The sequence below is a fragment of the Peromyscus maniculatus genome, chromosome 23, assembly GCF_049852395.1.
Source record: "Peromyscus maniculatus bairdii isolate BWxNUB_F1_BW_parent chromosome 23, HU_Pman_BW_mat_3.1, whole genome shotgun sequence".
NCBI lineage: Eukaryota > Metazoa > Chordata > Mammalia > Rodentia > Cricetidae > Peromyscus > Peromyscus maniculatus.
Genome location: NC_134874.1, coordinates 206,266 through 222,006, shown reverse-complemented (window position 1 = coordinate 222,006; position 15,741 = coordinate 206,266). Strand labels below are relative to the sequence as shown.

The window sequence follows — 15,741 nt, the reverse complement described above, 5'->3', positions numbered from 1 at the left end:
AATGACCCAAGATCTCACAGGCACTAATATCAATGGGTACCAAGATATACCCCAAGGGCATGTAGGAAATTACCCCCCCACCCCCCCACCCCCCGCTTTTTATTTTTGCTCAAGCCAAGTAAAAACAGGACTGTTATTTACAAATAAAAGTTCTTGCTATTCACTGACATACCTTCTTGAAAAAGAAAGCCACAAATAGGAAGTAGAGCACAGAAATCCTCAATGCCCAAGACATGTTTGCTGTAGGACACAAAATGGCCCTACACTGTCAGCTTTACTAAAGAGTACAGGGATTCTGGTTCCACACTGTCACCCTTTATTAAAGGCTGCAGGGAATTCTGCATTTCAGATACAAGTTACAAGTGGCTAATACCACTTTCTGATATGTAGGTTGCTAAACAAAATGAGTTTTGAGAAACATATTATACCTTAAACAAAATCTAAAAGCAACAAGATCCAGTATGTATGTTTCCAAATACAAGCTTAAATATATATATATATATATATATTCATGATTAGTAGATATAAATGGCTACATCCACTTACTAGATGTTCACTAGGCAGAAGGGATTGAATCAGGGCTTCACACATGTCAGAGAAGCAGTCTACCACTGAACTACATTCCAGCTCTTTTGGTACATTACATACATCACTCCTTTTAAACCTCACAACTACCCTATACATAGGTTCCATGAATCTTCCCGACTGGTAGATTTGGTTCCATGAATCTTCCTGAGTGGTAGGTCTAAGACGAGGTTCCATGCAAGAATCCATTGTCTCGGGCATGAATACCAGTACCTGCCTCACCCACTGCATGTTAACTTCTTGAACATCATTTTATAAGACCCTATAGTGCAATTTCTGTTATTAGAGAACCAGTGCATAGTAATCTATCTTTTAAAAGTGCATATTGCATTGCTAGTTCCTGACTGCATGGAGTATGGGAGTCAACTGAGTTACTACTGATGCCCACACAACCCGGCAGCTAACAGAGAAACATGATTCAGGAATCCTAGACCACTAATCAGTTCCAGTTATTGAAACTTTGGCACCCAGTCAACCAGAAAGTTAGAATTTCAAGCACTAACAATAATTCGTGCTTGATCTAAAGTTACTGCCAAATGAAGATATCTGTAAGATAACTAAAACACTGAGAGAATGAAAAGTTTGTGTTCCCCTCCAAAACAGCAGCTGACTACATCTTGAAAATGAAATGCTAGGGTATAGAATGACCTGTTGACTTACATTGAACTCTGTTTGGTTGGTCAGACGGTAGTGTCAGTGAGCCCAATGTCTCCAGTGAGGCTTCAGGGCAAGAAGAAATATCACTGCTGGACTTGTCTTCCCAAACGGCATCCTGTTTAGCTGATGCACCATCCATGGTCAAGGCAGCCCAGACTAAAAAGACTCTGAGGAGCTAGAAGTGACTCTGGATTAGGTTTGGTTTCTGCCATCAGCAACAGCACAGAGCTTCTAAGAAGGATCCTACTCTGTTTTCCATTTTCAGGGCTTAATGTCTCACAAATGGCTTGAAGTCAAACCAAGTAATACCATGATTCCTGATAAGAGGAAGGAAAAGAAAATCCATTATGAAACAAAATTTGTTAGATTTCAAGTAACAGTTACAAGGCTCCCAATTTGTATAGAAAACAAACACAGATTTCCACACCATGAACAATCCTTGAGCACCCACAATATCCTAGGTTTTGAGGGTAAAATATCAAACCAGCCACACCTTAGCCCTTTCCTAAGGAACTGAGTGTCTCTCCTGGTACCAGTTACAGGAAGTTCTACCAGGAATGATTTTCCAAGGTTTTTAAAAAGAGCTTGTAGTCTGTTGTAGTTGAACATGTGCTAAGAAACTGAACTTTAAATTTTATTTAAGTTTAATCCGAATTTAAATAACCATTTGTGGCCAGCAGCTTATAAATTAGACAACCTAGCAGCTCATAAAACACCTGGAATGGCCATGCCCAAGGCCAAAGCTCCTACTAGGCAATTCTACCCCTGTAAGCTATGCAACTCAGATCTAAAGGAGTGAAAATTAAAGAATCAGTTGCCAAAGGATGAGGTAATAATATGCTAGATGAGATCCAAAAGGGAGATCTAAAGACACACAGAAAGGTAGCTAACTTAGAATATGGGCAGAGAGGGCTCTTACGGCAGGTGACCATCTACTTTTCCCGATTAGGATGATCAGTAGTCTTCTAACCCACTATGGTAGACTAAGTTTAGGAAAATATAACTTCACCTTAAATCTGGCAATTAGTTACCAACTCTGAAGTGTACTGAGGATACTTATTCCTTATCTAAAGGTAAGATTTAAATATGAGCTTCTAGGCATACTGTAGGAATGTTGGTATCTATGTTCTTCAGAATAAATTCCGTATTATTCTTTCTGTTCTATGCTTAACATGTTTCATAGCAAAATAACCTACATCCCGAGCTCACAAATCACACTGCAGTGGAATGTGGTGGCATATGCCTTTAATTACAGCACCCAGGAGGAAGTCAGGTGGATCTCAGAGTTTGAAGACAATTTTGCCTACACAATTGAGTTTCAAGCAAGCCTGGGCTAAAGTTGAGACCCTGTCTCAAAAATAAAACAAAACAAAAAAAAAAACAAAAACAAAACTGACGTTGAGAAATTACAGGTAAGAAGCCTCACTAACAAGGTGTGATGCCAATTCAACAGTAGGGCTAGCATACTGACGCCTGTCACTGCAGACATATGTCCTCTGACTCCATCTGTCTTCTGTGACTGATGACCACCTGTGAATGAGGGAACTCACCAATGATATGGTCACCTCAGCCTAGCAACATATCGAATGACTAATATAAGTCTAAAATAGGACAAATACAAAAAAGGAGGGCAGCTAAGTCCCAGAGATAATATGCTCAGAGGCATACAGTGACAATGCCCATAACTTAGACTATCCATATAGACAAACATTAGCCAAGAATATTAAGTTCCACTGATTATGTAATTTGGTGGCAGATGTATCAGGTTGTCACAAACTAGAAACCATCACATATTCCCCTCTTTATTCTCCTTACTCTGATTTTGTGCTGAGCAAGAAAACTGATTCCTAAGCAGTCCTTCCTCCTTTCAGAGATGGAATGGTACAGCCTTCCAGAACAGAAGACCCCAACTACAACTGACTTTGGTTAACTCACTTAGATGGCTCCTGTTCACAGTCAGCTAGCTCCTCCTTAAGTGGATCTACAGGCAAAATTTCTGGACCGTGCCAGGAGCCAGGCTTCCGACACCAGTCCTGCCTGAAGGGTACCAAGGAAGAAGAAGAGACAGCTGGGGCAAGGGTAGGGAGAGGCACAAAAAAGCTGTTTTCAATAATACATATATTTCTATGTTTTTTTTAAAACAAAGAGTTGATTCTCATAGTTATCCTTTTGTTCTTCAGTTGTTTGGTCAATTGGGTTCTTTTTGTGCATATGTATGTGCACACCTTCAGATGCCATTCAACTTGTTTTTTTTTGAGACAGTCTCTCTCACTGACCTGGACTTCATCAATACAAATATGCTGGCTGGCCAGTGAGCCCCGGGATCTGCCTGGTCCCACCTCCCCAGGGTTGGAGTTACAAGTGTACACGACCACACCCGGCATTCTTACACGGGCATCAGAATCAAGTCCTCCTGTGTGAAGAGCAAGCTCTTTACTGACTGAGCTTAGCTAGCTCAACTTGTTTGGTTTTGGTTTGGGATTTTTTTTAAGACAAAGGCTCAATATACAGGCCAGGATAGTCTCCAGCTCATACATATCCTCCCGATTCTACCTTTTGAATGCCAGGATTACAGTCCTGTATAACTTTGTTCAGGTCATAGTTTCATTTTGAACCACTTGCACTCCCATTTCTAGATGGCAGAACAAAGCCATCACCGAGAAAGTCCCACGATATACCTAACTTCAGCAGTTCACCTAGATTTCACATTGAGAGACTGAAATCTCAGATGCAACAGGTCTTCAAGCTTTTCCCATTAGAGTTCATGAACTTGGTCCACAAACAATAGCTACCCTATTACTGAGGTTATCATCAATTAGAAGTATAGCCAAAGAGAAATCAGGGCTTCCTGAAGATGTCTAGTTGATGATACACTATCAAATAATAGCAAATAGTGCTCTATATAAGTAAAAACCAAAGGCCAGCCTCAGGTACAGCAAGGACAAGAAGTGACAGGTTTTGAGTTAAATATATTTGCCTCAAATCCTGACTGTTCTTCCACTTGGCTGTAAGAGATCTTGTTAAATAGATTTCTGAGCCACTCTTAGCTTATTTTCTCATCAACAAAAACATTAGAAAATTAATACAAATTTTTTGCTAGGATGGACTACAGTAAGATATAGGATCTGTTCATGCCCTGGATAAACAGGTATAATTATTTCTTTCAACAGCTGTTCAAAATCGATAGTGAAAGCCAAATTGTTATATTCTCACTGAGAAAATAACACTACTTAAGGGAATTGGCCAAAACTCAGCTAGTTTTAAATTTGAATAACATCAGATAACTTTCATTTCTTCTGCTTCTTTTCTTTTCTGGGGAATAGGGAGGAGATAGGATTCCCTCTGCCCCAAATCATGTCTGTGTTCATAAGGCACAGACATGTGTGGAGGTCAGAGAACAATTAATGAGAATGGGTTCTTTCCTTCCACCATGGGGCTTCCATAGAACTCATGTTATCAGACTCTAGAACCTTTAACCACTGAGCCATCTTGCCAATCTACTTTTGGATTTTTGAAACAGAATCTTACTATGTAGCCTGGGCCTCAAGCTGGTGGAGGTCTTCCTGTCTTGGCTTCCCAAGAGCTGGTATTTCAGACATGTGCAACTACATCCAGCTTTTCCCTTTTCTTTCCATTCAAGGTACACTGTAGCTGAGAGCTACTAAAGGATTATAAAAGCAAAGGCCATGAGGCATCTGTAAATGGTTTACAGTGTCCCAATGACAATAAAATACAAAGCTCTTAGCCTAACCTAGAGATCACTTTTATGTGGTTCCTGCTTATGTCTACACCCTTTAATTCTGCGCCTTTTTTCCTTACCTGGCTATATTATGCACCCAGATGTACAGCTGACTCTCCATAGGGTCTCTACACTTATTGTTTATTTGTTTGTTTGACAGTTTCTCCGTGTAAGTGCCCTGGCTGTCCTGTAATGCGCTTTGTAGACCAGGCTGGCCTCAAACTCACAGAGATCTGCCTGCCCTGCCTCCTGAGTGCTGGGATTAAAGGTGTGCGCCACCATGCCTAGTTGGGTCTCTACACTTCTTGCTCACTCTGCTGAGACATTACTTTCAACAATTTTGCACAGAAGCTTCTTGTCATGGAGGCCTGCTTTGGGTCAAAAGTCACCTCTTCCGCAGGCCTGACAAAGCTAATCCTCTCAACAATTTTTTTTTGTTGTTTTGAGTTGTCAGTATACCTTCACTACAAAGTAGTGAGAACAGAGACTACAACACTACTATATCCTGAGACCTGTTACAAGCAGGGCCTGTCTTTCCACAGACCCTCAGAAAACGCCCGTGGAAAGGTGGTGAGCTGTTCACTTAGCGCTCTCTAGCACTGGCTCTACTGTCCATGTTCAGCAGCACCTTGAAACACCTCTGAGCACCAGAACCGAAACAATAAGTCCCCCACAGATTGAACGTCTTGCCACTAAGTCACTCACGTTCGTCATCAACTGCAAAAGGAGCAGACTTCAAACAAGCTGTCCCAAGCAGCAGTAGCACACGCTCTCAGGGCCGACCGCATCCCATGAGGTGCAGAGGAACCCTCTGCGTTTCCCAAGCCGGTACTGACAGGCTGCGAGGCAGGCTTCCAGCCTGAGACAGTAGAAGGAAAAGCTGACTAGAGCTGGCCGCCGCTGATCCAAAGTCTGCGCGACCCTCCCCGGACTCTGCAGCTGCCTTGCCGGCGCATGCCTCTCTGGGCGCGGCGCTGCCCGGCCAGTCCCACCACCGTCCACTACCCCAAGGCCCCGACCCTCCTCAGTGCTAGCCCCACAACCCTCACCATCGGCGGCCCAGCCCTGCGGCTCCGGTAGGACGTGGCCGTGCGAGGGGCGGGGCGCAACAGGGCACCAGTCTCGGGCAACCCCCCGGAAACAGCCTGTCCGCGCGGATTTCGTTCCGGAAGAGAGAATGTCTGCGGCCAGTAGCCACCTTCAAACTAAAGTCGGTATGGGTCTTGCTCCGGACAGAACTGAGACGGACTTTAGAAAGTGATGTTAAATTTTTTGTGGGCCTTCACCTCAGAGAAACAACTTCCAGCTTACTGGACCAACTCAGACAAAAAAAAAAAAAAAAAGTTGAGCTTCCGGCGGCAGTGGCGCAACCGGGATTCGCCACGCTCCCGCCCCTCGCCGCCTTCTGACTGGTGGATAGGATGATCCACGTGGTCACACCCCCTAGGGCGTGGCTCTCCCGCCCGACACCGCCTTCATGGTGGTACAGGCGATTCCAAGAGTTCGGATGCCTCGTTTGACATGCTAGCGTTATCCACGGTCGGACGCTATGCCAAGCAAATGCAGTCCGAGCATAAGGAAGTCTGAGGCAGAGTACCACAAGCTCAAGGCCTGAATGGACTATAGAGTGAGTTTTATCTTAAAAAGGTCTGGAATGCCGGGCGGTGGTGGCGCACGCCTTTAATCCCAGCACTCGGGAGGCAGAGCCAGGTGGATCTCTGTGAGTTCGAGGCCAGCCTGGACTACCAAGGGAGTCCCAGGAAAGGCGCAAAGCTACACAGAGAAACCCTGTCTCGAAAAACCAAAAAAAAAAAAAAAAAAAAAAAAAAGGTCTGGAATGTAGCTCAGTAGTACGACTATTGGGTTCAGTCTCTAATATGTCAAGACATAGGAAGGGAGAAGCAACAATACAGATACCTAACATTAAACTGATGGCACATCCATATAGGAAAAATACTAAGTATAAACTTCTTTTTTTCGTGCTACAGACTGTTCCGGGCCTTGAATGTTTCAATTTCCCCACCTCCAAGCTACATTCCCAACCCCAAATAAAAATTGCCATAGCTTTAGTCAAGTATAATTGACATGATATAAAATTTGCCTGCGTGTACAATTTGATCATTATTTCAGTAAACTGGCAGCAGTACACCCATTTCTATAATCCAGTTTTAAAGCAATTTCATGGAAGTGGTTCTCATCCCCTTCTTTCAGCCCCAGGTCATCACTATGTTGTTTTTGAGTGTGCTTGCCTGTACATTGCATATAAATAGGATTCATATATATGTAGCTTTGAGTTCTTTTTCAAGGTGTATCCATGTCGTACATGTTTCAGTGCTTCATTTTCATTGCTGAATAATACTCTTATTTTCTGGATATTTCCCTTTTCTATATTCATCAGTCTATGAACAAATTTGAGTACATTGAGCTCCATACTCTTTTGCATGCAAAGGGTCTTGAGGTGAACAAAAGGACTAACAGGGTTCTAAATTTATATGTCCATGGAGTTGGGGAACCAAACCTTCAGAAACCAATACCTGGTATGAGCTGGAGATGCAGAGTGGGAGGAGCTGCCACTTACAAGGGCAAACTGTTTATACTCTTCTTATTGAGGACTGCTGTGTGCCAAGGTCTTTGCCAGATGGTGTCTAAAATCCCCACTGTCAAGAAACTTACTCCAGGGTGGGAAACACTCAACAAACAGACATACAGGACAGGAGATGAAGTCAGAGATGAATGGATAGGTGGGCAGGTATTCAGCAATCTCATGGATTATTTAGAAAGGACCTTGCTGGGCTAGTAAATGGCTCAGCAGTAAAGATACTTTCAGCACAAGACTGGCAACCTAAAAAAGCCCATATAAAGCCCATATAAAGCCCATAGAACCAACTCTACAAGCTGGCCTCTAAATCTCCACACATGCACTATGGCACACTAAATCAATCTCTCTCTCTCTCTCTCTCTCTCTCTCTCTCTCTCTCTCTCTCTCTCTCTCTCTCTCTCTCACACACACACACACACACACACACACACACACACACACACACACACACACGAGTTTTTAAATATATCTTTAAGGACCTCTCTTATCAATCTGAGCCAGTACCTAAACAAAACATACCTAGAGAAAAGTGCTTCTGAACTCGTGTGCTCCCAGGTTCTTGTGAGGAATTAAGCTTGGAACTTGCCTGAGTGGGTAGAGAGCATGTGAAGATCTAGGAGTGTTAAATATGAGCAGCACAGGGAAGGAAGGTCTATGAGGCTAGAGGATGGTCAAATAGGGTCTGTAGCAGTGGGAAGGCAGAAGTTTCAGAGATGGCAAAGGCTATAGTAATCAGAGGTAAGCAGTGGCCCAGGCACAAACTCGGTCTGTGGTAAATGTTGTTTTGTCATATGGAATGCAGTAGCTCTGCAAGAGAGATGAAGGATAATGCCTGGGTTCTGACCCAAGTCACAAGATCATATTTTCTGAGATGCTGAAGACCATGAAGGCAGGCTTTCATGGCATGTCTGGGTGATATGACGGCATCTACTCTGGAGTATTCTGCCAAAGCAAATCTGAGATGTTAGAAAGACAAGTAACGCGCCATCCACTCAGAGACATAAAGATGTACACACACCAGGAAGCTTAGAGAGCATGGAGTACAGTAAACTAGGAAGTGTTTAAGTCCAAGTGTGTATCCCCTTTGGTTTTAATATAATTTATGTAGTTCTATTGTTATATGACATTTAAACTAGTGTCTGTCTGTGTTTAATGATACTAGTGGAAGTGGCTCTGCTATAGATCATCTGAACTTACTACATGTGGCTAACTATGTCTGGTGAGTCTGGCTTCTCCCACTTTGTGGGCCTCTGTTCTCCTTTCTCAAGGTGAGACCCAGCTTCTACATACAGTCTTGACAGTGTCTGAACATTAACTGTTGTGCATCCCAATATTTGAGGGAAGAGAGAAGGCAAAACCAGAGAACAGTCTCGGGGACAGTGTCTGGGTTCTTCTATCATACCACACTTGAAGTTATAACCACACTGGATTTCGTGTTCTTTTTACTAAGTTTCAGTCTCCTAATTCTGGGCTTCTGGTGGCAACAGTTTCTGGGTCTGCTGGCTCAGCCTCACTATAGCTATGTAAGGGCCACCCTGTCCCATCACTCCTAGGCTTCCAGACCAATGCAGGGTAGGCTGTCACTAGGGTCCCCTCAACTGGCAGAAACCCAATTGGACTGCATCTCTGGTTTAGCTGTCTTTGAATCAAAAGCCAGTTCAGGGTTGAGGAGCTGCTGGAATCCTGGTCTGACCACCCTACAATATCAGGTAATCAAGATGATTAAACCTGAGGATTTAATTAGCCCTTTGTAATTGGGATTAGGGGTTCCTTGTTTTAAACCAATTTTCTCAGTTGTAATTGGGATTCAGGCCCAATGAAGTTTTCCTGGGGTCAGCATGGTTCCTTTAGCACTCCTAAGACCCACTTCTGGTTTGAACTTGGAACAGGAAGGGTTCCTTCTGATAGCAAAAGAAAGGGTACAACAGCTGGCAAGGCAGAGGTGTAGGCCAAGCTAACCACAATTTCAAACTGGATTACAAGGAGTGCCCTTTGCTGTACCAGGAAGCAGAGACACTTAGTCAACATCTACAGGACCCTGCTCTGGGTGTGTTCCAAGGCCAGGTTCAAGAGCTAAAGAGAAAACAGTCTGTGGCAATCCTGTGAGGAAGCCTACCTACCCTATGGGGTAACAGGCTGCAAGACAACAGCAGATTGTTGGTTTTTGGGGGTGGAATGGTCCAACTTCCTTATCAACTTGAATGGATTTGAGGTCACCTAGGAGACACAACTCTGGATGTGTCTGTTAGGTTGTTTACAGAAAGGTTTAACTCAGGAGAGGAGACCAACCTTGAATGTAGGCTGTACCATCCCATGGGCTGGGTTCTCAAATGCAAAGAGAAAGCTGAGCACCAGCAATCATTTCTCTGCGTTCTGACTGCAGATTCAATGTGACAAACTGCTTCACACTCCCACCAACAGGCCTTTCCCACTACAATGGACTATACCTTCAAACTGACAGTCAAAATAAGCCCTTCCTTATTTCACACAGCAACAAGAAAATTAACTAATACATTAGCTATATGAGAGTCTAGAGAAAGGTTTAGATGATCATAAAGACACTGCCCAAGGAGGACAAACCTGTCTCTATGAGCTCACTCAAATCACCCCCAGGAATCGTCACCATGGCCCAAAACTCCCTTATGCTAGAGCCTGACATGTAGGCCTTGTTCTCTCCACCATGTGTTCATCCGAAATTCTGTGGAATCCCCTCTTCCCCTCTGAAGTAACTCTCAGGCACCATGCTTCCTTAAAGAACTGAGCATTAAGTGATTCCCAAGGAGCTTCATGCCCCTCGTGCTTCCCTCTGGAATAGGATCCTGCAGACATGAGCAAAGGTACAGGTCCTATCTAACCCAGGATAGATCCTGAATCCTGAAGTGGGGAGGGGCATTGAGCAGCTGGGGGGTAGTGGTGGGGTGGGTGGATTGAATACTGAGCATCACAGCTCAAGGTGTAGATAACATTCCCACTGACCAGAACTGACAAAATAAAGAGACTGTCCTGTGCCATGTTCAAAGATGCTCAGGTTTTGAGCCCAACCAGATCCTGTTTGCTTACCTCTTGACATGATCTATCTGCTGGTGGAGCCACAAGATTGACTAACAGGCAATATAGTAAATATTGTGAATAGTGAAGAATTAGTGTAGTGAGTTAGTGGCACCTGTCTGCATTAGCACGAAACATGTGGCACCTCACATATGAACGAAACACAAGAAGAGAAACAAACACAGCTCATTTATTAGAATCAAAAAAAGAGAACCTCCCACAAATACATAGTGCTGCCTCTCAGTCTGTATCAAGAGCAAGACAACAGGTGAAAATTGTATTCCTGAGAAGCAAAAAGTTAGCAGTTTGCAAACAAACACAACAGGTGATTTCAATAAAAGATAAAGCTTAAAAAAATGAAAAACAAAATTTCAAGTATTATTCCAGATGACATAACAAACCTAATGTACCAGGATAGGGGCTGGAAAATAGAGGCCCTATCAGTCTGGAGCCATCTGGAGTTTCAGCAGGGGTCTGCTCTCAGGGATTGGAGGGCTAAGGGCAGAGGCTGTACCCTGCTGCGTAAGAGGCATAGGCCAGCCCTGTGTCAAGGACCTGGATACTCAAAATATCCTCCTCAGGATTAGCAGTTTTGGACATTTAATGATTTTTTTTTTTAAATACAGAAACATATGCTCATTCTTTCAAATATCAGACTATTCCCAATTTCAGTCAATTTGTAAATTATATTTGTGCTACAGTTTTTAATATTTAAATCTTATTAGAAGATAAGCACCAAACCTATTAAAATAAAAAATATACAAAAGGCTGTGGCTTTCCAGACAGAATATCCTGTACATCCCTGGAGGCTGTAAACTTACGCTTCCTTTTCTTACATAGATACTTCTGACATATCTGACCCCTTTTCCCATGAACTTTTCCATTTCCCATGAAACTTTTCCATTTTAACTGTAGTCAAGGTACAAGGTATAAAAGATACAAAAGTATAAACCTGCACTGTCACGGCCTCACCACACACAGAGAGAGCTGTCCAGTGGGAGAGAGATCTGTCTGTTGGTCTTCTGGCACTGACTAGGAGACTAGTGTGACCAGTAGGCCTCCCAGGTGATTGGGGCACATGGTGTGTGTGTGTGTGTGTGTGTGTGTGTGTGTGTGTGTGTGTGTGTGTGTCACTGAGGTTAAAGCTCCACAGAGGGAAAGGCCATACCAGAGTGCCTGACCAGAAACCAGTGCTGGAACTGTAAAGGGAGAACTCTAAAAATGCCCTTAAAGTGTCTGTATGTGGTATTTTTAAAAACATAGTGTTATTGCCTCCTGTGCTCTGGAACTGTTTTATGTGTATCCTTCAACGCTCAGTTCTTGAACCTTGTCTGTTCACAGATGTGATTGAATTTCCTGCAGGGAGAGAAAACATCAAAGACTACTCAAACTGTGAAACTGCATACTGTAATCACCACATAAAAACATGTGTACATCACTTATGTGATCTCACTCAACAATTTTTATGCTTTTTAAAAAAATATTGTGTTTTTAAAAGAATTTTAAGTTTATGTGTATTTATATGTGTCTGTTTGAGTATATGCCATATGTGTACAGGTGGCCAGGGTGGCCAGAAGAGGAAACCAAATCCCCTGGAGCTGGTATTACAGGTGGTTGTGTTATTTGACATGGGTGCTAGGAACCAAACTCCAGTCATCTGGAACAGGGGCAAGTGCTCTTAACTGCTGAGCCATCTCTCCAGTCCCTCTAAGTATTTTTTAGTAATATTAAAGACACTAAACTCTAAAGGTAGTCTTTTTCTCTTTTTACATTTTAAAATAAAAATGTAAACACTCTGGTAATTTACCAGAGAATAAGAGCTGTGCTTCCTTAGTGTATGCCTTTGCCTATACTTCACCTAGCAGGGTGGAGACAGATGCTGAGGTGACAGTGGCCACCTTCCCCTCTCCACAAACCAGGGGCAAGACTGGAGATATGCATGAAGAAAGTGGCATGTGCCTTTGTTACTCATATGCATACTGCCATGAACAAAAGTGAGTTAGTTGTGAAATGTCCTTCCTTCCTTCCTTCCTTCCTTCCTTCCTTCCTTCCTTCCTTCCTTCCTTCCTTCCTTCTTCCTTCCTTCCTTCCTTCCTTCCTTCCTTCCTTCCTTCCTTTTTTTTCCTTTGAGACAGGGTTTCTCTGTGTAACAGCCTTGGCTGTCCTAGAACTCACTTTGTAGACCAGGCTGGCCTAGAACTCACAGAGATCCACCCGCCTCTACCTCCAGAGCGCTGGAATTAAAGGTGTGCACCACTACTGCCCAGCTTCCTTTCTTTCTTTTTTTTAAAAGATTTGTAAGCCGGGTGGTGGTGGCACACGTCTTTTATCCTAGCACTCGGGAGACAGAGGCAAGTGGATCTCTGAGTTCAAGACCAGCCTGGTCTACAGAGCAAGATCCAGGACAGGAACCAAAACTACACAGAGAAACCCTGTCTCGAAAAATAAAAACAAAAAAATATATATGTATTTGTATGACTTTTAGTTCTGTATATGTCTGTGTGAAGGTATGCACACCTGCATGTGGGTTTTTGAGGCCACCGATATCTGATCACCTGCCGCTAGAATAATAGGTGGTTACTAACTGTCCAATGTGAGTGCTGGAAACTGAACTCAGATCCTCTGCTAAGAGCAGCATACAGTCTTAAATGCTGGGCCATCTCTACAACCTAAAATTTCCTTTCTTGAAACATGGTGTCTGCTGTTTATGCTCAAGCACAATGCAAGGTTTTACACCACAAAACTACCATTTAAGAAGTCATCTCTATTCTCATCTTTCTCTCATACTGTGGGCACCAGTTCCATTGCCTTAATCTGAATCAAAAATCTGTGTTTAGAGATTAAATACTGGCAAATGGATTGACTAGCAGAGGACCATACCACTAACTGTTTAAAAACAGGAGCAGAAAGATTAGTGCTGAGCTCTGACTTCATAAGGCAATGCAGATGTTGCTATGAATAGCATTTGAAGACTATGTTGAAGACATACCACAGTGAGGGTGGCTAAGTTATAACATAACCCCCACCCCACACACAATATGAAGAAAACCCCAGGTATTAATCTATCACAAATTGGGCCAGTAACTTTGTCAGCATGTGCTCAGACCACAGCTACTGACCCAGAGAGAGCTACCGCTGGAAGCTGTCAGATAAAGCATAATGTAACTCCAACCATGAAGACACAGATGAAAGATGGAGGCAGATGTTTGCATAGAAGCAGTTCAAGGAGTGCAGTAACATAAGAGCAGAATTTCTGTGGGAGCATTCCTGCTGGGTTACATCTGGCCTAGTTCTGGAGTGTTAGCATTTAGCCCTAATCCACCTTTTGTTTAGTAGACACCTTTTGTTCCTGTTGTCACCCTATGTGAACCTTGTCTCAGAGTCTCCCAAGGATACAAAGGCCTACACAAAACTTGGTTCAGGAAACCCTGAAAACTGTGGTACCTGATGAATCAAGAAATTTACAGTTAAGCCGGGCGGTGGTGGCGCACGCCTTTAATCCCAGCACTCGGGAGGCAGAGGCAGGCGGATCTCGGTGAGTTCGAGGCCAGCCTGGGCTACCAAGTGAGTCCCAGGAAAGGCGCAAAGCTACACAGAGAAACCCTGTCTCGAAAAACCAAAAAAAAAAAAAAAAAAAAAAAAAAAAAAAAAAAAAAAAAAGAGTGCTTTTAAAAAAAAAAAAAAAAAAAGAAATTTACAGTTGGCATTGTATTTTTGGGAGCTTCTTTCAGGTTGTTTTGAACATATGGAAATCAACTGGCCTAAGTAAATATTGAGAAAAATAAAAATACTCTGGGTGAAGAGAAAGTGTTTTAGTCATTAGAGACTGGATCCCCCAGCAGCCGGAAAGGCTAGATTCATTCCTTTTTTTTTTTTTTTTTTGGTTTTTCGAGACAGGGTTTCTCTGTGTAGCTTTGTGCCTTTCCTGGATCTCGCTCTGTAGACCAGTTTGGCCTCGAGCTCACAAAGATCCGCCTGACTCTGCATCCCGAGTGCTGGGATTAAAGGCGTGCACCACCACCACTGCCCGGCTAGATTCATTCTTAAGGTACCTCTGAGTCTTCTTTCCCTGGATTTGAGTGAACCCACACACCTGTGCCATGACACTTCATGACAAATTTCTGTATGAAAATACTATTTTACACAATCCATGATTTTATAGACGTATAGGGATTAAATTAGCATATATATGTGTATTTGGAGGATGGAGTGGGATGCTGGGAACTGAACCCAGAACTTTGTATTCTACTACAGAGGATACCTTAAGTCCTCAAATTAGTGCTTTTTTTTTTTTTTTTTTTTATAGCATATAATTCACTGTTACTGTTGCCTTCCCAAGCTCTAAGCCTAGAGGACCTGCAGTTGACCCAAATGTCCCCCAGCTTCACTCACATTGCATGGTGAGCCTTCACCTGAGTGCGACAGTTACGGCCCCAGTAGCAATCAGGACGGGATGTTACTGTCACTGGAAAAGAAAGTACATGTCTATATTAGATGTATCACACACCTTTCATGTAGCTAAATGAATTTAACCGGAGATACAGGGAAACTCCAAGCACAAAGCATCTTTGTCACTCTGTGTGTGTGTGTGTTTATACAGGTGCATGTATGTGGGTACACATGTATGTGTAGAAGCCAGAAGTTAAGTGTCAGATGTCATCACCTACATTGAATTTTTTTTTTTTTTTTTGGAGACAAGGTCTTTCAAGTGGCCTAGAGCTTCCAATTAGGCTAAGCTTCCTGGCTAAACCAGGGACCTGCCTATCTGTGCCTCCCCAGTTGTGGAATTATAAGTATGAGCTGCTACACCTGGCTTTTTCTTTTTTGTTTTTTAAAACAAGATTCTTATTTTATTTATTTTAAGTGTAAGAGTGTTTTGTCTGCATGTACCTAAGTGCACTGTGTGTATACTTGGTACTCACAGAGGCCAGAAGAGAACACAAGATCCTCTGGAACTGGAGTTAAAACAGATACAAGTTTCCATGTGGGTTCTGGAAACTAAACCTGGATCCGCTACAAGACCCACATACCCAGTTTTTGTTTTGCATTTTTTAGCATGAGGACTAAACTCAGGTGTTCATGCCAGCACAACAAGCACTTTACCAAGCTTACA

At 43.0% G+C, this 15,741-nt stretch overlaps 2 protein-coding genes across 9 annotated transcripts in view; both read right to left on the bottom strand.

The window, feature by feature from the left end:
- Golga3 (golgin A3) overlaps nt 1-6,290 on the bottom strand; it is a 48,977-nt gene extending 42,687 nt beyond the window's left edge. For 3 of the 7 annotated variants that reach the window (XM_076560389.1, XM_042268426.2, XM_076560388.1), the window contains exon 1: nt 1,246-1,559. In XM_076560389.1, the coding sequence (XP_076416504.1) occupies nt 1,246-1,381 (136 nt within the window). In that variant the 5' untranslated portion in view covers nt 1,382-1,559. Of the gene's footprint in view, nt 1-1,245; nt 1,560-5,686; nt 5,841-6,030 lie in introns of those variants that run through there. The other 4 variants (XM_006984084.4, XM_042268427.2, XM_076560387.1 and 1 more) reach the window with 3 other exon arrangements.
- A 4,508-nt stretch (nt 6,291-10,798) lies between these two features.
- Chfr (checkpoint with forkhead and ring finger domains) overlaps nt 10,799-15,741 on the bottom strand; it is a 30,988-nt gene continuing 26,045 nt past the window's right edge. For both annotated transcript variants that reach the window (XM_006984082.4, XM_016002579.3), the window contains exons 17-18: nt 15,021-15,093; nt 10,799-11,984 (exon numbers count right to left, since the gene is read on the bottom strand). In XM_006984082.4, coding sequence (XP_006984144.1) covers nt 11,942-11,984; nt 15,021-15,093 — 116 coding nt within the window. In that variant the 3' untranslated portion in view covers nt 10,799-11,941. The remainder of the gene's footprint in view (nt 11,985-15,020; nt 15,094-15,741) is intronic.